Source organism: Petaurus breviceps, unplaced genomic scaffold, assembly GCF_028583685.1.
Source record: "Petaurus breviceps papuanus isolate PSGF00001 unplaced genomic scaffold, PetGlider_PUasm1.0 90721, whole genome shotgun sequence".
NCBI classification, from domain to species: Eukaryota; Metazoa; Chordata; class Mammalia; order Diprotodontia; family Petauridae; genus Petaurus; species Petaurus breviceps.
In genome coordinates, this window is record NW_027187322.1 from 7776905 (window position 1) to 7796963 (window position 20059).

Here is a 20059-nt window from a genome sequence, read left to right on the forward strand (position 1 = left end):
CTCTGTCTCTCTCTCTCTTTCTCTGTCTCTCTGTCTCTTTCTGTATCCCTCTCTGTCTATCTTTCCCTTTCTCTCTGTCTCTGTCTCTCTCTTTTTCTCCCTCTCTCACTCCATCGATATGCATTGGGCACAGTGAAGATATTTGGAGAGCTCTGGACCTTAGGATACCTGTGCAAATAAAGGAGAATCATTAGGACTCCTAGAGCTCAAGGCAGCATGGTACTGCGAGAGATGTAAAAAAGTCGGTGGGCTGTCAGAAAGAAAAGATGGGCACTGGGTAGCTGCCCTCTCCTGGAAGCATTGCTTGCTCTGCCTGAGATGTGCCTGACTTGGGGCGTAGTTCAAAAGTGGGGTCTAAAAGCAGAATCTTGCCCTGGGGTGCCAAGAGGCGGTTATGACAAGCAGGGGAGAGGGTTCATGAGCAGAATCAAGAAGAGATACTGTCTAACTGAACCTGGACTCTGACTGGCCAGTGAAAACCACACAGGAAGTTCTTGGGAGCTCCCCACCCCCCAGGCCCCAGTGGTGCCCGCAGTCTCCCACGGCAGCTCCAGGGAGCCACCTTCTCTGCAAGGCAGAGTCACTCCTCGGGGAAGGGATCAGAGGAAGGTAAGACCTGACTTCCCCAGAGGCAGAGCAGCACAGCCACTACCCTGATGGGCTTGGAGTCAGGAAGACCTGGCCTCCGCCTTCTTCCCAACCACCAGATAGCTCTGTGTTATATTGCGCCTCTCCAGTCCTCAGCTTGTTCATCCATAAAATGGGAGCAATGAAAGCAGCAGCTTCTCAAAGCTGGACAGGTCAATGAGAGGGCGCGTGCAGAGGCGGGGGAGGGGGAGGCACCGCGCACGTGGAAGCCCGTTTCTCCTTGCACTCTCAGACCCTATGAGAATCCAGCTTGAAGACTGACTCACACTCACGCTGGCTCCCCGGGGAGCTCAGAGAGTCTGCAGATCATCACGTTAATCTGTTCTCCTTCTCCTGGACCCTTCCTCCAGTCCCCATTCCCACACGGGCCCCAAATTTCATTCTCAGGCCCAAAGAGGACAAGTGCATGGTAGGTAGGGAGGTGATGGCTTGAGATCTCACTGATTGCTGTCCAGCTTTTGGGTGCTTTTCATTTGCTAATTTCTTATTATTCTTTTATCTCAGTCAAAACTCCTTGATCCAAACCTAAGATTGTATGTTTCTGTCCTGGTGGCCCAAGAGAAAGCGAGGAGTTAGATCCCCAGGTTCCTGAACAGGCACGAGACTTCTGGATTTCAGGAGGTCACAAGGCAGCTGACAGGGCCTCCAGTGAGTGTGAAGCCAAGGACTCAGAAAAGCCAGGCCCTCCAGAGATTCAGTGGAGTCCCAGGGGATAGATGTGAGGATCCCTGAGCTTTCTGGGCAGTCTCAGGGAGGTGAGGAACAGCACCAAACTCCCTTGTGGCCCTCAGTAAGAGCAGGCGGACCCCAGGGGAAGAGCCGCCAGGGTGCCTATGGGGGCATATTTGGGGATTCTTCCAAAATCTTGGACTCATGCTGCCATCTTTCCAACTGCCATTATGTTGAGGGTCAGAGATGACATAGTTGGGGACAGCAGAGTCAAGTTGGGAACTTGATCCTGAGTCAAAGATCTGAATTAAAGAGCAGTTGGGGAGGTGATCAAGGCCAGGATGGGAGCACAGAGAGACCTCGGGCACTCTTTTGCTCAGTCAGGTACCTGACTCCCTTTGCAGACTGCTGGGCTCTCAGTCCCACTAACCCCTGCTCAGTACAAGGCTTGTACAGGGTTAGCTGGCATTCCTGATTAGAGTACTAGGTATGGCAGAGGGCTGGGCAGGGGGCTCAATGATGCAGTGAAACTGGCAGCAGCATAGGCAGACCAGGAATGGCCACAAGTAGGAGTCGAGGCTTACTGAGGATCAAGGCCAAAGCGTCCAGCCTTCCTGTATTACCTTGGTGAGGTGTTGCCCACCCTAGGGCTAACTCAACTCCCATTTGGCATTTGAGGAAACTGATTTCAATTTCTTCAAGTGAAAAATGGAGATTGAGTCTTCAGGGACCCCCAACCACCTAGTGGCATGATGCTGATGAGCAGAGTCCAGGAGTTTTCTCAGTGGGTCTGGGTTCAGATCCTGGCTTTCCTACTCAATGTCTATCTGGCCTTGGGTGAATGATTTAATTTCTACGGATCTTAGTTTCCTTTTCTGCAAAAATGAGTAGGTCATACTCTATGTTTTAAGGTGTCTCCCATCTTTCATTTCATGAGCCTCAGACCCTCTGAGCTCTAAAGCATTTGATGCTGTGACCCAGTGTAGAGGTGAAAGTCAGGGAAGGAGCAGGGTCAAGGACAAGGAATAAATAGCCCAGGTCTCTATGGTGCCTTGGAAAGGGCAGATCCATCTGGAGGATGACCATGAAAGGCCATGCTTGGCCCAGACCCAATGATCAGGGAGGGGTGGCCCTGGGTCCAGGTCCAGATTGGGGTGGGGGAGGGCGGGGGGAACTGAAATAGCATCCTGGAGTTGGAGAGGGAGGAATTCTAAAGAACAACGCTGTTCCTGAAGAGCCCACCACCCACCACAGGTGGGGAAAGCCAGCTAGGGAAAATGGGAGCAAAGATGGGCAAGCAAGGTGAGCACAAGAGCACAGCAGCAAAGAGTCTCAGAACTCAGAACCAGCGCTGGCTGGCAGGGATGCCGAACTTTGGTTGTGTTCTAGCTCTGTTCTAGGCTAAGAGAAGGGTTGAGAATACTGTTTGAGGACAAAGAAATGAAGGTGACAAAGCATGGAGAGAAGGCAGAGTTGCTCCTTCTTTTTCTTGGTTTGGAAACCAAGGAGAAGGGTCAGATTGGAACAACAATATGGATCAGGATTCTACCTCCAGGGTTGGAAAGAAGCTTAGAGGCTGGCGAGTCCAACACCCTAATTTCACAGATGAAGAAACTGAGGCCAGAGCTTTAATGATTCAACCAGGGTAATGTAGTAGGCAGAATTTGAACTCGGGTCTTCCTGGCTCTAAGTTCCACTCAATGGGCTTGAAGCTTTAGCAACAAAGAAAAGCAAATCAGTGCTTGCCATCCAAGGAGCTTCCAATAGTGCTAGGAGGAAGAAAATGCACAAGGAGAGACAGAGACAGACAGAGAGAGACAGAGACAGACAGACAGACAGATAGACAAAGACAGAGAGACAGAGATAGACACACAGAGAATAATAACTAGTATTTATATAGTGCCTTAAATTTCACATGTGTCATCTCATTCAACCCTCACAACAGCTCTCTGAGAAAGGTGTTACTATTCTCTCCATTTTATTAATGAGGAAACTGAGACTGCAGCAGTTAAAGGCCTTGCTCAGGGTCATGCAGCTACTAAGTTCCCAAGGTATTTGAACTCAGGTCTTCCTGACTCCACACCCCGTGCTCTTTCCCAAAGGTGAGCCAGTGAGAGGCTAAGTGACTGGCCTCTAGCCATCACATCAAGCTGGTGTCAGTCAAAGTTACACATGGCTCTCACCTCCCTATAACAATAACACTATTTGCTGTCCTCTGGTGCCTTTCCAGTCTCCTTGGTCCCAACTCCAGTGCTTGAGAAATGGATTTGTCCCTCCCCAAGCTTCCTCACTCCCTCCACCCTCTCCAGCTCACTCTCTGATCCTCCAAGCCTGGCTCGTTCCTGGAGAGAGGAGTAGCCCTTTTCCTTAGTCTCTTAGGCAGATCCGGAACAGAGCCTTCCTCCCATGACCAGTTCCAGTCTTATTCTACCTTCCTTTTGCTTTCAAATTTAGATGTTGGACTTCAGAAGAGTTCAAGATATTGCTATGGATTGTATGTGTAGCAGGGCAGAGGGAGGCCCAAAGAGACACCATGAGCTTGGGCAACAGGAAGATGGGCAGCTTGTCCCAGAACAGAGAGGCCACGTGTAGCAGCAAGCACCCCAGCATCCCCAGGGTGGCTGCCAACACAGGTTCTTAGATCTGCCTTTTAAAGGAAAGCAATTCAAAATGGATTAACAATCTTGCTTTAATCAAACCTATGTCATTTACCTAGTTCAGGGGGAAAAGGTCAGCACCCTGAACTTCAGAGAATAAAAACAAAATACAAACAGACGACAAATAGAGAGAAACATCAGCAGACAGGCTTCCAACTCTTTTACAATTACATCCATACCTAGTCAGTCACCAGAGGGGGAAGCATCAACATCTGGGTTTTTCAAAGCCAGGGGGCTCACAACGACTGCCCAGAGTCCCATCTGGTCAAATCACACACTTCTCAAAGTGAACCCCAAAACAAAATCTCACATCAGAGTTTATATAGCCTTCTCCTCGTTCAGAGAATGTCACAACTCTCTTGACCCCACTGCCCAATCAAAAATATCTCCTGAAAAACAAGCCTCCCACCACAGACTCCAGGTACACTTAAGCCTATCAAATGGCTTAGGGCAGGGGAGATCTTAAATTTCCATTCCATTCCTACAACACCAAGTCAAGGAGAGCCTGTGTCCCCAGGCCATCCCCCACACCAATCCTTACAGAAACCACCTCAGCTCAAGCTCTAGGCCCAATGCAGGGAAACAGTCCTGTCCACCCTCAAGCCTGCTTTTATTTCAACTGTCCAGACCAAGTCCCATCTGGGATCTTCCCTGACTGGAGAGCCCTGGGGTACGGGGAGGAGATTCCCAGAATTCCCTAGGTTTCACTCCAAACTGTAGCCTCTCCCCAGGTGTCTCAGAAGAAAGGCACTTTTAAAGGAACTCTCCTTTGTTCTCCTAAGTTTGGGCTGAGCTGAAAGAGCTTGAGAAAATAGTAGTTACTTGGGGTCCAAATTCTGAGCTCAGTGACTAAAAGTTGGAGGAGAGAATTAGTCCAGTTGTCTCATTGTTGAGTTGTTTCTGTTTTGTCTGACTCTTCCCGACCCCATCAGGGGTTTCCTTGGCAGAGATATTGGAGTGGTTTGCCATTTCCTTCTCCAGCTCATTTTACAGATGAGGAAACTGAGGCAAATAGGGTGAAGTGACTTTCCCAGGATCACTCAGCCAGATTTGAACTCACAAAGATGAGTTTTACTGACTCCCCCTGGCTCTCTGTCCACTGCACCACTTAATTGTCTCAGTAGAAATCCTTTATTCCCTCTCATTTAACAATAAGAAAATTAGCCCCATAGAGTTTAAGGATCTTATCACACATGTAGTAAGTGTCAGAGTGAGGATTTGAATCCAACTCCTCTGACTTCAAATGCAGTTCCCAGTTTGCTTGTCTGTCCCTCATGGTCTGCACTGGGAAAAGACCTCTAGGGAAAATATAATACAAAAAGCCTGAAATCCCTTAGATTATCTTGTTCCTATGAGACCTTCTGTATTGAGTCTTGGAAAGGGGAGGAAATCTCAGTTCTTCATACCATCCTAAACTGGACATTCTTGTTGGAGTTAAATCTTGATCCCAAGCAGGGGCAGGAAAAGCTGATGAAGCTTCCTCCAGAACAGCCTGTTGTACTAACCCAAGGATCTGTCAGTCAGTCAAAATTATCTGTCAAAAAACTCACTATATACCAGGCACTACGCAAAGCACTAGGCATACCAAAAAAGGCAAAAAACTCTTCCACTGTCTGTTGTGTCTGGGGTCTGAAGCTAGAAGAGAGAGTGGCATGCTCCAAGGTCTCTCAGCATTTCCATGCTCTTGTGTTAACAGTGTCCAAGGAAGAGCCAAGCAGAACTTTGCAGAAAATGGACCTAATCACCTGGGACCTATCTTCCCCACAATTGCCCTGGGAGCTCGATTATGACAAGAGGGCAGTGCCAACATCGTGGGCAGAGGAAGCAGCTCCCCAGAGAGCCCTTCTCCCTCTCCCCTCCCTCACTGTGCTCATTGACTCATGGGGAGTTATAGGGAATAGCATTGTTCTCTGGCTCCTCGGCTTCCAAATTAAGAGGGGTCCCTTCGCCATCTACACCCTCAACATGACCACTGCCAGCTTCTTCTTCCTTCCCGGCCATATTCTGAATATTGTGGGGCAATTGCTTTTTTCTCTTGACTCAAACAGAGTATTTTTGATACTCACCTAATTTTGTGACTCTGTGAGTGAGAACTGAGCCTGGAGCTCTGTGTCTCAGTTCTGTGTCCAGCTTGGTACCACCGTGACTGCCCCAAGCACGCCTCGGCCATCGCGTCCTCTCTTATCTGGGTGCTGACTGCCTTCTCGTCTGGGACCGGCTACTTCCTCTGTAAATATCCCTCGTCTTCCAATGGCTGTAAAGAGTTTCTTCAAAGTAGTCAAATATGGCTGCTCCTGCTCTTCCTGCTGTACGTGGTCACCCTGACCCTGCTGTTCTGCAGCCAGTGCAGCAGGTGCCAACGCCACAGGTGCTGCTGCCCCAAGTCCCCCAGACTCTGGGTCCCAGCGGTCCTCATAATCCTCCAACTCCTGCTACACAGCTTGCCTTTTGTCATTGACCAGTTCAATAGTGAATTCAATGTTATGACTCTTGAAAATGAAGATGACTTTAACTTAAGCCATAGTGAATCTGATGCTGCAATTTTTGAAACTGAAGATGACATTGATGTCCTCCTGTCCTGTCTGGAAAACAGCACTGGCCCTTTCACTTACTTCTTCTTGACCTGCTGCAAAAGAAGGAAAGGGAGGGAGTCCTTTAGGGCGTTTCTCCAGAGAACCCTGCTGGAGGAGTGGGAGCTGGAGTATGGAACCGACATGGTCTCTGGGTCTTCTGGGGTTGTCACTCTGACTCTGAGGACACAGGAAGGACTTCTGAAGAGCCCAGGAGGGGTGGTGCTGCCCCATGAACCTTCCTGAGCATCCTTCCCTGTCACCCACCTAGGACTATGCAGAGGTCTAGCAGGATTGCCCTCATACAAGTTCACCACATCTTGAATCTTGGGAGATACTGTCCTACCCCCATCCTGGAGTTCTTCACTTGTAGACCAGATGCCTCCTTGTTCGGGAGGCCCTTGAGGAGATTCTGGTTCAAATGTGGGCTATGACTTACATGAACTGATGCTGAGTGAGGGAACAGATGAGGAAAATACTGCACACAGTAACAGCCACAGTTTGTGATGACTGAATTGGATAGGCTTAGCTCTTCTCAGAAATGCAAAGTGCTAAGACAATTCCAAAGGATGCATGATGGACAATGCAACCACATCCAGAAAAAGAACTATGCCAGTCTGAATACAGAGCAAAGCCGACCATTTGCTCTCTCTTTTTCTTTCTCATGGTATTTCCCTTTTGTTCTGATTCTTCTTTCACAGTATGACTAATGTGGAAATATGTTTAATATGATTGTACATGTATAGCCTATATCAGATTACATGCTGTCTTGGGGAGGGAAGAGGAGGGAAGGGAGGCAGGGAAATTTCAGAACTCAGAACCTTACAAAAGTGAATGTCAAAGAGTATAAATAAATGAGTGAATGAACAGATATATAAATAAATAAATGAATAAATAAATGAAGTAAAGAGATATGGCCTCTGAATCCCACTTCTGAATGGATAGTAAGCATTTGGATTCATTCACAGTTTGCCAAAAGGCTTCAGTGTGTATGTATCTTCCCAGAGCACAGTTTTAACAGCTTTGATTTTCCTATTCTCCTCGTCAATTTTCTGAATATCAGGCGAATGAATCCTGAGAGTAATTTTCATTTATTTTATTAGTGACCTGGATATTTTCATACAATCTCTGATCATTTTAAAGGATTTTTAAAAATTGCTTTCCATAGACTTTGAGCTTTTATCTATTGGGAAATTGGTCTTAGTCTTGCATGTTATCAATCACCCTGATACCTTGGATATTAAACTTTGTCAGTGACCTTTGATTCAAATATCCTCCTTGAAAGTTTCTTTTCATGGTCAATCTACATTGATATTGGTAAGGCAAAAACTGTTATATTTAGAGTTATCAAAAACCTTTTTTTTCTTTTTTAATTATCACTCTTGTCCTCTGCTTGGCTAAGAAATCTGACCCCAGTCATAATTGTGAAAAGCCTTTAGAAATTTAAGAACCTGCAAGCTCAACGTAGACAATAAGATGTTTTTCTTTCATTTCTTTCATTGTTTTTAAGTTCACTTCTTGGATTCAGATACCCCTTCCAGTGGTATAGACTGTAGATCCCCACCTACAACCCCCTTTGGATCTTCTGAAACCCTTATCTAAATACTTCTGTCCTTGGCCCACAGCAGGCTATCCAATGTTCTGAGACACCACTGGAGCCTGGGAGTTGTCACACTTTCTACATCAAAAGAATCCAGAGTGAAGATGAAGTCACTTTTGTGACGGTAAAGGTCAAGAGTAGGAGCAGATATGTCATTTTAAAGGGACAGAAAAGACCTTATTTCTTTAGTCAAGGTGCCAGTCAGACTATAATGTCATTGAAAGAGGTCCTTCTAGATTGTCCCAATTATCCTTATCCAAATGCCTCCAAAAAAAATTTCTAAGTATTTATTCTGAATGGTTAGGATGTTCAAAAGTCTGAGTTAGGTTCTAAGTTGTTACCTTTTGGAAGGGCACTAAGACTTTTGGGACACTTTGTTCCCAAAGAAAAAGTTCTTTGAGAAGAAGTAGTCTGGGACAATGCATTTGGGGGCAGATAGGAAACTCAATTAAGATGAAGGAAAGAGGATTTTGCAAGGCACTGGAGAAAGGATGGAGGAGAAAGGGTGTGGTACAGATAATGGGTCCATTTCTATCCTAGTTCTTTGGAGGCCTCTGAACACCAGCAAAGCTGCAAACCAAGAAAAAGGCATTAATGCAGAATCACCATTTGTACTCTTTGCCTGATAAAGCAAACATTTTGGAAGGTATCCCCATTTTAAAATGATGTTGGAGCTCTAGGTAGCCTCTGAGATTTTTCTAGCTCTAGACCCAAGATCCTCTCTAGGACTGATCTCTCCTGCCTCCTCACATTGCCTTGTATGGTCAGTTATTATTTCCTTCCCCTTTTGACCTGAAAGGTAATAGAAAGTAGAATGCCCCAACCATCTTATTGACTCCCCAAGAAAGTCATCACCAGAGAAAGATCCATCTATCCTCTGACCCATTGGGGCTTGTATCTAGAGGACAGAATTAACCCTTCAACTCTCAATGCCTCTTCCCTACCCCAACTAAATATCAGTCTTCAGGAAAGATTATAAGTCCCCGGAACTGATTCTCTCTGAGGCATGGAGGCAAAAAAGAGTTTTGTTCTGCATAAACACAGAGAAGCTAAGACAAGGGCACCTCCAACCCCATGGTAGAAACTCTCAACTCCAAGTCTCCTTAGACTGCATTCCTGGGTTGCTGCACCATACTGTCCACGAGAGCACTAAAGGTTTCACAAGGAAACTTGGTTTGTAGGGCACTAAAGAAGTCATCTACCCCAGACCCCTCTGACCCCTCATTGTGATGTGGGTGGGACCAGTGAAGCAGATATAATGGCAGTTCCCATCAAGGGGGGAAGGTTTGGTATACGGCCTCGGAGAGAGCTGTTTGTCTTTTTAATGAGGACCAGCCTAGGTTAGGAAGTTCCTCAGCATGAAGTTTCTCTCTAGGGAATGATGGTTTGATACCATAGGAACACAGTAGGGTTGTTGACAAGGTGAGGAAGGGGCTTTGATCTGCATTGGTAAAATAATTATCCACCCCCAATTCAACCACAGACCACTTGAGGAGGTTGTGAGACCACATTTCACTCTGTTGCACATCCCCTTCTGCATCAGGCTCTCAGGAATTTCTTGCATTGTCCACCTCCCCCTACAAGCAGGCTACTTTGCCAACAGAACAGACCCTCTGTCCCTCTGGAATCTGAGGAAAGGTATTCACAGCTTCAAAGAGGGAAACATAAGAACCACTTAAAGGAGAGTGAATAGTGCAGGGGCCAGGAAAAATCTCATGAGGAAGGGCCTCTTCTCTCATGGAGAAAGAAGCTGCTTCAATGGAGACTCTGGGCTTTCCTCTGGAGTTTATGTAGTACAGCCTGTGGGCCTGTGGGTCAGTGCAGGGGCACCTGATGCCTGCTGACATTTGAGAATCTGGGTGATCAGGGCTATAATAATGAGACTGGGCACATCAGAATGGAATAAAGACCCTGTTAGAGGAAGTCGGCAATACTAATAATTAGTAAATGTGATCGGGGGTATTTCCAATAACCTCTCTAAACCTGTTTCTTTTTGTTTATTTGTTTTCCTCCTTTATTTTTCTAATTTATTATTTATTTATCTTACCAGGTTTTTTGTCTTTAAATTTTGAATTCCAAATCCTCTTCTTTTCCCATGCCATGGCCACTAAGGAGGCAAGTAATATATAAATTATGCACAAGAAATCATTCAAAATATATTTTCATATTAGCCATACTATGAAAAAGCAAAAAAAAAATAGAAAGCAAGAAAATTACACTTTGATTTATACTCAGAGTTCATCACCTCTCTCTCTGGTGATAGATAGCATCATTTTTAAATAAGAGCCCTTCAGAATTGTTTTAGAATATTGCATTGATGAGAGTACTTTCAGAGTTGATCATCATTACATTACTGTTACTGTGCACAATGATCTCTCCCTTTTCACTTTATTTAGCATCAGTCCATACAAGTCTTGCCATGTTTTTTTCTGAAATGACACACCTTATCATTCCTTATAGCACAACATCACAATCATAGGTCATAACTTGTCCAGCTATTCTCCAATTGATCCCTAACATCCTTTCAATTTCCAGTTCTTTGCCATTGCCACAAAAAAAGAACTGCCATCAATCTTTTTGTAAGTTACATAATCTTTTCCCTTTCTCTTTGCTCTCTTGGAGATACATGCCTACTGGTCGTGCTAGTGGGTCAAAGGGCATGCACAGTTGTACGTCCTGTCCCAGTTTCTTCTCCAGAATGGCTGGACCCGTTCACAATTCTAACTGCTATCAGCGTCCTTGTTTTCTGTCATCTCCTTCAGAATTGTTTTCATTTTTGATGAATGTGTAGTGCGACCTCAGAGTTGCTTTAATTGGCACTTCTCTAATCAATAGAAATTTGGAGCATTTTTTCATGTGACTATAGACAGCTTTGATTTCTTCTTTTGAAACTGCTTGTTCTTATCCTTTGGACCTTTACAATTAGAGAATGGCTCTGATTTAAATAAATTTGAATCAGTTCACTATATATTTGAGAAATGAGGCTTTTATCACATATTACTTCATTGTCTACGGTACCTTTCATAACAATGTAGTTTTCTGCTTATCTCTTTTAATTAGATTTATTGATTTTGCATTGCATGAGATAATGCCTTCTTTACGTCAGCTGTAGCACAAGCAGAAAATTCTGCTCCATCCCCTACATTTCAGTTTTGAGTGTGCCTCTTGTAATCAATATATTGTTAGATTCTAGTTTCTAGTCCATTCTCCTTTTGTTTCTGTTTTATGGTTGAGTTCATCCCATTCACATTTAGTTATGATTACTATGCATTTGCCTCACTCTCATTTTCTTCTGTTTAACCTTCTCTTTTGCTTCTGAATACTACCTCCCTTAATCCACCTTCCCTTTTATCACCCACTTTTCCTCTTCTATTCCCCAGTTTTATATGATAAAACACACACATAAATATATGTATATATACACATGCACATACAAGCACATACATATATACATTCATGTAGAAATATATATATAGAAATATACACATATACACATGTGTGTATATGAACATATTTTTTCTTTGAACCAATTCCAATGAGAGTGAGGTGCAAGCACTGCCTGCCACCACTTCATTTTCCCCTCTACTGTAAAAGTTCTTCCTTGTATGCATCTTTAATGTGAGATAATTTTCCCCATTCTATCTCTCCTTTGCCCCTTCCCCCCAGGGCTTCCCTCTTTCTTACCCATCTCAACATAATTGATTCACAACTATGCCCTCTGACTATATACAATCCTCCTAAGTGCCCTAATAATGATGAAGTTCTTAAGAGTTACATGAATCATCTTCCTATATAGGAATGTAAACAGTTTAAATTTATCGTGTCCTTTATGTTTACTTTTTCATGTTTTTACCTTTTTAGGTTTCTCTTGAGTTTTGCGTTTGAATGTCAAATTTTGTTTTCAGCTCTGCTCTTTTTCTCTGGAATGCTTTAAGGTCTACATCATTAAGTGTTCATTTTTCCTCTGAAGAATTATACTCTTTTTTCTGGGTAGGTTATTCTGAGTTGCAATCCCAGTTCTTTTGTCTTCCAGAATATCATGTTTAGCCCTCTTCTCTTTTAACAGGAAAGCTCTAAATCTTGTGTCATATTAATCATGGCTCCATAATATTTGAAAGGCTTCTTTCTGGATGCTTGCAATATTTTCTCCTTGACCTGGGAGTTCTGGAAATTGGACTATAATATTCCTTGGACTTGCCATTTAGGGATTCTTTTTATGTATTAGCAAGTGGATTCTTTTGATTTCTACTTTTACCCTCTGGATCTAAGAGATCAAGGAAGCTTTCCTTCATAATTTCTTGAAATACTATGCCTATAATCTTTTTTTTTATTTAAAGCAATCGGGGTTAAGTAACTTGCTCAAGGTTACACGGCCAGTTATTATTTCTAGGTGTGGTGCTGAGTATCTGAGCCCGGATTTGATCCAGGTCATCCCGACACTGGAGCTGGTGCTCTTACTCGCTGAGCCACCTGGCTGCCCCTAAGCAATTGGGGTTAAGTAACTTGCTCAAGGTTACACGGCCAGGTGTTTCTGGGTGGGTGCTAAGTGTCTGAGCCCGGGATTCGATCTCCAGGTCTTCTCAACACTGGAGCCAGTGCTCTTACTTGCTGTGCTACCTGGCCGCCCCCTATAATCTTTTTTTGATCATGGCTTTCAGGTATTGATCTATTTTCTAAGTCAGTTGTCTTTCCAGTGAGATATTTCACATTTTATATTTTTTTCCATTCTTTTAACTCTGTTTTATTGTTTATTGGTGTTTTGTGGAATCATTAGCTTGTATTTGTTCAATTCTAATTTTTAAGAAATAATTGCCTTCAGTGAGTTTTGTATCCCTTTTTTCCATTTGACCAATTAATTCTACTTTTTAAAGAGTTCTTTTCCTCAGCAAATTTTTGTGCTTCTTTTACCAGTACGCCAATTGTGTTTTTTAAAGGTGTTATTTTCTTCAGTATTTTTGTGCCTCTTTTACCAAGGTGTTAATTCTCTTTTCATAATTTTCTTATATCACTTATTTCTTTTCCCAAGTTTTCCTGTACCACTCTTACCACTTTCTTTAGCTCTTTCAGAAATTATACTTTTTTTCAAGTGATTTATTAACTTTTGAGTTACATCATTCATTTCTGCCAGATTTTGATTTACAAATTTTCTCCCCATTTTTCCCCTACCCACTGCCTCAAAATAGCAGTCCCGCAGGATATCTCCTTCTCCAATCTGCTCTCTCCCATATTTTCTCCCATACCCCTTTCACCTTTTCCAGTGGATCTCTATGCCTCAGTACCTGTATATCTTATTTCCCAGTTACAGGTAAAATAGTATTAATGATTTTATATATATATATATATATATATTTGAATATTTGATTTTAAAACTTTGAATTCGAGATTCTTTCCCTCCTCCCTTGTCACCCACCCTTACTGGGAAGATAAACAGTTCAGTATAGGTTGTACATGTGTGGCTAAAGCAAAACAATAACATAGTAGATATATTGTAAAAGACTGACTATATTTCCCTCCCTCCTATCCCACCTCCCACTTGTTCTATTCTCTACTTTGATCCCATCCCTTTTCAAAAGTGGGTGCTTCCAACTTCCCTCCCCCCCCCAGCCTGCCCTCCTTTCCATCATACCCCCTCTCATCACCTTCTTCCCCTACTGTCTGGGAGGGTGAGACACCCTTTTTAGTGTGTATTTCATTCCCTCCTCAAGCCAAATTCAATGGGAATAAGGTAGACCCATTCCTTTTAGCCTTCCTATTCTTCCCTCTATTGTAACCATTTTCCCTTGCCTCTTCTATATGAGATAGTTTACCCCATTCTGTCTCTCCCCATCTCCTCTCATTATATTCCTCTCTCACCTCTTAATTTCACCTTTTAAGTATCATCCCTTCCTGTTAAATTGGTCCTGTGCCCTCTATCAATGTATACCTGTAAATATATATACACACATTCACACTCATATATAGACATATACGTATTTCTATTTCCTTCAACTACTGAGAAAAGTTTCATAAGTTACAATTATTGTTTTTCCATGTAAGAATGTTAATAGTTCAACTTTGATAAGTTCCTTATGATTTATTTTCCCTGTTTACCTTCTCATGCTTCTCTTGCTTCTTGTATCTGAATTTCAAATTTTCCATTCAACTCTGGTTTTGTCAGCAAGAATGCTTGAAAATCCTCTATTCCACTGAATAACCATATTTTCCCCTGAAACATGATACTCAGTCTTTCTGGGTAGGTGACTCTTGGTTTTAATCCCAGCTCCTTTGACCTCTGGAATATCATATTCCAAGCCCTTCAATCCCTCGGTGTAGAAGCTGCCAGATCCTGGGTTATCCTGATTGTGTTTCCACAATATTCAAATTGTTTCTTGCTGGCTGCTTGTAATATTCTCTCCTTAATCTGGAAATTCCTGAACCTGGCTATAATATTCCTAGGAGTTTTCTTTTTGGGATCTTTTTCAGCAGCTGATAGGTGGATTCTCTCAACCTCTATTTTGCCCTCTGGTTCTAAAATATCAGGGCAGTTTTCTTTGAGAACTTCCTGGAGGATGATTTCTAGGTTCTTTCTTTGATCATGGCTTTCAGGTAGTCCAATAACTTTTAAATTATCTCTCCTGGATCTATTTTCCAGGTCAGTGGTTTTTCCCATGAGATATTTCACATTGCCTTCTATTCTTTCATTTGTTTGGATATGTTTAACAGCATCTTGATTTCTCATAAAGTCATTAGCTTCCATTTGCTCCAATCTAATTCTGAAGCAATTATTCTCCTCATTGAGCTTTTGAGATTCTTTTTCCATCTGGCAAATTTGGCTTTTTAAGGCATTCTTCTCCTCATTGCCTATTTGAGCCTCTTTTACCATTTGAGTTAGTCTATTTTTCAAGGTGTGATTTTCCTCAGTCAGGCTGTTGACTCTCATTTCATAATTTTCTTGCAATATTCTCATTTCTCTTCCCGATTTTTCCCCCACTTCACTTATCTGCTTCTTAAGGTCCTCTATGGCCTGTAACCAGCTTGTATTTTCCTTTGAAGTTTTGATGCAGGAGTTCTGACTTCACTGTCTTCCTCCTGTTCCATGCTTTGCTCCTTTTTGTCCCCAAAATAAGAGTGTAATGTTGGAATCTTCTGTCTGCTTTGTTTCCTTTGCCTTGTCATGTCACCCCTCAGTCACTTTACTTCTGGGCTTTTTGCCACAGTAGAACTCTGCCACCAGACAGGGGAGCTTTCATTCCAAATGCTGGAGTTCTCTTAGCTGCTGGAGATATTGGATGGGTGCCCTCTCTGAGGTCTTCACACACTCTGGCAAGCTGGACACACACCCCAGGACCTCTACCCTAGACTGCAATTCAGACCCAAGCAGGTTAAAGCAAGAGCGATTACCCCTCAGACTGGTGCTTGGTCCCCCTACACTCTGCAGGCCAGGAGAAGAAGCTGCCACGTGGCATTGGCTGGCTGTGCTAGGGTCTCAGTGCCTTCTCACCCCGGGGGGTAAAAGCCATGCACTCCCACTTACTGGTCCCAAAGTCCAGACTGCACTGACCTCTCACTTTGTCCTTTGCATCTGTGTGTTGATAAATCTGGAAATGGCCACAGCTGCTGCTGATCTGGAGTCCTTCAGGCTGGGCTGGCCAGGCCCGCCCTGGGGCTAAAGCCTCGACATGGTGCTGGGCTAGGCTCCCAGAGCACTGATCTGGCCGATTCCTGCTGGCCTACTGGGCTGTCCTCAGAGGGAGGTTAGCTTCTCTGTGTCATTTTGTGGGTTCTGCAGCTCCAAAGTTTGTTTAGAGTCCCCTTTTACACGGATTGGGGAAGGTGGAAGCCGGAGACGCGGGGAGGTCCTGCTTCTACTCTGCCATCTTGACTGAAATTATTGTTGCACTTGTATTCAATTAGCATTTTTCTTTGGGGCTTTACTTTTAGTTGTTTTCACAATATTGTCTTCTGTCTGAATTTGTGTCATGATCTTCCCAGCCATTATAGTAGAATTCTGTGATCAAGTTTGTTTTTTTATTGTTTTTAAATCTCTTTCTTGACTTTGAATTTTATTTTAAGTTGGGTTTTGTTAACTTGAGGGTGGAATGGCACTGTTCTAAACCTTATGTTTTGGGGTTTTTTTCACACTGATGTTTTCAGAGATAGTTCTGGGAGTCTGTAGTTTAAGTGCATCCAGGGTGGTGTGATCTGGGGATAGGTGTGATTACTGCTCTCCTGGTCTATTCTCTGGCCTTTATTCACAAAGGGTCCCTGTTCCTCTGCAGTCACAATCCCTAGTGTTTCTCTTGATTCTGAAACTCTGACCAGGTCTGCTGCTCTCCTTTGGCTGTGAATGCTAGTATTCCCCTATGTCTTGGAACTTTGATCAGGGGCCCTACTCTGTTGTGGCTTACCAGAAGCACTCTACTCCACCCTTGACTTATGACACAGAACTAGGTATGGGCAGTAGAGTTCCCAATCAGTGGACCCCCAGGATCTCTTTCTGACCACTAGTCTAGTTCCCTTACCATCCCTAGGCTGAGAGCTCCCAAAGCTGCTACTGCTACTGCTGCTGCTGCTGCTGCTGCCAAGCCTCCTCCAAGGCCTGAAGTTGGTGCTTCCTCCACCAGTGCCCTGGGATGGCCTCTACCCACTCATCACAGACCTTTCCTGCCCACCTGAGAAGTTGTCTCAGGTTGGGAAAAAAAGTTCAACCTAACATTTTGTTGGCTCTGCTGCTCCAAAATTTCATTTAAAACATTATTTTAAAGTTGTTTGGAGGGGAAAATTGGGCATGTTAGACTTAGCTGCCACCTCTACTCAGCCATTTTGTTCCGTTCCCCTCAGTTTCCTTTTCAAGACAATGAGAAGCATAATATCTTTCCAGAACTTCTCACAGAATTCCTGTCTCAATTGAGAGAATGTGGCAAATCACAAGGTAAAATGTCCTGACCTTGGGGTCAGGGTCTCATGCCCTAAATACGTGAAAAAAGTGCTTGTATCCTCACTCCTTCCCCTTTCCCTCCCAGAAACATCACCTTACTCATTCAATCTGCCTCCTTTCAATCAGGTGCCCCTGGTGGCAGCCTCAAAACTATCGCTATAGGGCTAGTGATTCATGACAGGTGATTATAGGGATTAGGATATATGTAAGCCATTTCCTTCCAGTCCTATGTAGGAATGAAAGAGTCTATCTAGGACTTGGGCATCATCATTTTTCTTTTGGCCTCAGTTTCTCAAATGATGAGTTCAGTCAAGAAATTACCTAAGGGTTCTATTAGGTCTGATCTTTGGGTGTGCACTCAATATCCTACCTGGTCTCCATCACTTCCTTGGAGACTTTAAGTCTCAATTCACATTGAGGCACTTCTAATGGTAAGAAAACATTTCCAACATCAGACACCAAGTCTAAATTCAACTTCTGCAACTTTTACCTATTTTTTTTTTGCCTCTAGGTACAAAGAGAATAAATTAAATCCTTTTCCTTGTAGTAGTTTTTAAGATCTGAGTAATGTTAATGGGTTTTAAGATCTTTCCCACCCATTAATAGATCTCAGGTGGTACTGATTTTTCCCCTGAACTAAGTGAATGATAGAAATAGAGATAGAGATATGGAAAGATAGATAAAGATTGTTGACCCCTTTAAAGTTGCTTTCCTTTAGAAAAGTCGATCAAAGAACCTGTGCTAGCAGGCTATCCTGGATGTGTTGTTACAAATGTGAAGACAGTAATTGTGTTCTTGCCTTCCTTCAGTCTTATCTTATACATTCTAAACATCCCTATTTCCTTTAACCAATCTTTCTATGACTTGGACTCAAGACCCTTCCCCACCCTAGTTGCCCTCCTCTAGATAATCTGCAGTTTATCACTGACCTTTTTATAAGTGGACTACCTAGGATTAAACATGATGTTCCAGATAAGGTTCATGAAGGGAATATCACACAGGGACTCTCCCTCTTTCTCCCTGGAATCTTTGTCTCTAGAGGATATTGAGATCTCTTTCCCTTTTCCTGGCTGCCATATCACAATGCAGCCTCATGTGGAGTTTGGAATCTAACACAACACCCAGATTGTTTTTTATACACAACAGATACCTTCATTGTATCCCTCATTTTGAATTTGGGAAGGTGATTTTTGGAACCCAAGTATAAGCCATATGTCCACAATAAAACTCATTTTTAAAGCAGGCATCCCTCCCTCATTTTGATCTTCCTAGTTTGGGGACAAAGTTCTTACCTGTTACAAGTATCTGAACTGAGGCATCCATTATGTTCACTCTTCCTCCCAGATCAATATTCCCAATTTTTATTGTATAATTATATTCCATTATGAACATACACCAAAATTCAATCATTCCTAATTGATAAACACCTGTTATGTATCCAATTCCTTGCTAACACACATGTGCACACAAACACACACACACACATGCACAAACACACACATAAGCATAAACCCTGCTCTGAATATTTTAGGATATACAGGACTTTTTCTGTATTTAAATCACCTGAAATATAGGGTCAACAATGTGATCAATAAAATAATGGGTATGGACTATTTTGTTTCATTTTCTTATTAATTCCAAATTGTTTTCCAGAATAGTTCTTTCAATTGAAAGTTCTACTACCTATACATGAGTGTGCTTTTCTTTGCAGATTCTCTTCAACGACTATTTCCATTTTTTAAATTTTGTTTGCTTATTTTCTGCATGTGAGGAAAATCTGCTGAGTAGTTTTACCTTGCATTTTCATATCATAAAAAAATATATTTAAAACCAGAAGTATCATACAGAGGCAGCAAGGTGGAATAATTGATAGAGTATGGGTGGGTGATATTGATCACTTGTGGAATGACTTGTATTCTTACAGATTTGACTCAGTTCTCTATGTCTTTGAGAAATGGGGACTTTATAAGGGAAATGATGTAAATATTGCTTCCCAGCTTTCTGTTTTCCTTCTCATCTTGGTTACATTGGTTTTTTGTGCAAAATGTTTTAAATTTAATTTAATATAATCAAAATTATGCATTTTGCATTTCATAATACTCTCTATCTCATTTCATCATAAACTTTTCCCTTTTCCATAGATCTTCTGTCCTAATTTGCTTATAGTATCATCCTTTATTTCTAAGTCATGTATCCATTTTGACCTTATCTTGTTATACAATGTGAGATATTGGTCTATATTCTGCCATATTTTTTTGCAGTTTTCCCAACTGTTTTTGTCAGATAGTGAGTTCTTGTTCCAGAATTTGTAGTCTTTGGGTTTATTAAACAATAGGTTACTATAGACATTTACTACTGTATTTTGTGTACCTGAACTATTGATCCACCACTCTATTTCTTAGCCAGCACCAAATAGTTTTGATGATTGCCACTTTATAATATAGTTTTAGAGATGATACAGCTAGGCCACCTTCCTTTGCATTTTTTTTTTCATTAATTCAATTGATATTCTTGACCTTTTTTTTCTTTCAGATGATTTTTTTTTCTATTTTTAAAACTCTATAAAATAATTTTTGGTAGTTTGGCATGGTACTGAATGAATAAATTAATTCAGATAGAATTGTTGGGGTTTCAAAAATTATATTAGCTCAACCTACCCATGAGTAATTGATATTTTCCAATTGTTTAAGTGTAACTTTATTTGTGTGAAAAATGTTTTGTAATTGTGTTCATATAGTTCCTGAGTTTATCTATGAAAGTAGATTCACAAGTATTTTTATATTGTCTGCAGTTATTCAAATGGAATTTCTCTTGACACTGAGCCTTGTTGGTAATATATAGAAATGCCGATGATTTGTGTAAGTTTATTTTATATCCTGTTACTTTGCTAAAGTAGTTATTTCAAGTAGCTTTCTAGTTGATTCTCTAAGTATACCATCATATCCTTTGCAAAAAGTGATCAGTTTTGTTTCCTCATTTCCTATTTTAATTCCTTCAA

At 42.3% G+C, this 20059-nt stretch overlaps 2 protein-coding genes across 2 annotated transcripts in view; one reads left to right on the forward strand and one right to left on the reverse strand.

Annotated features, from left to right (window-relative positions):
• The window catches only part of DHCR7 (7-dehydrocholesterol reductase), a 300532-nt gene that overhangs the window by 221389 nt on the left and 59084 nt on the right, over positions 1 to 20059 (reverse strand). The gene's annotated exons all lie outside the window — the stretch shown is intronic.
• On the forward strand, positions 5669 to 7399 carry LOC138144973 (mas-related G-protein coupled receptor member X1-like). Its single transcript, XM_069066581.1, has 2 exons — positions 5669 to 6030; positions 6105 to 7399. Exons 1-2 carry the CDS (start codon positions 5706 to 5708, stop codon positions 6788 to 6790), a joined length of 1011 nt encoding a protein of 336 aa, XP_068922682.1. The 5' UTR covers positions 5669 to 5705; the 3' UTR covers positions 6791 to 7399.

Coding starts and splice junctions, on each gene's coding strand:
- LOC138144973 (XM_069066581.1), top strand. CDS start 5,706: ATGGACCTAATCACCTGGGACCTATCTTCCCCACAATTGCCCTGGGAG. Junction 6,031..6,104: donor TGACTCAAACAGAGTATTTT/TGATACTCACCT, acceptor TTCTGTGTCCAG/CTTGGTACCACCGTGACTGC.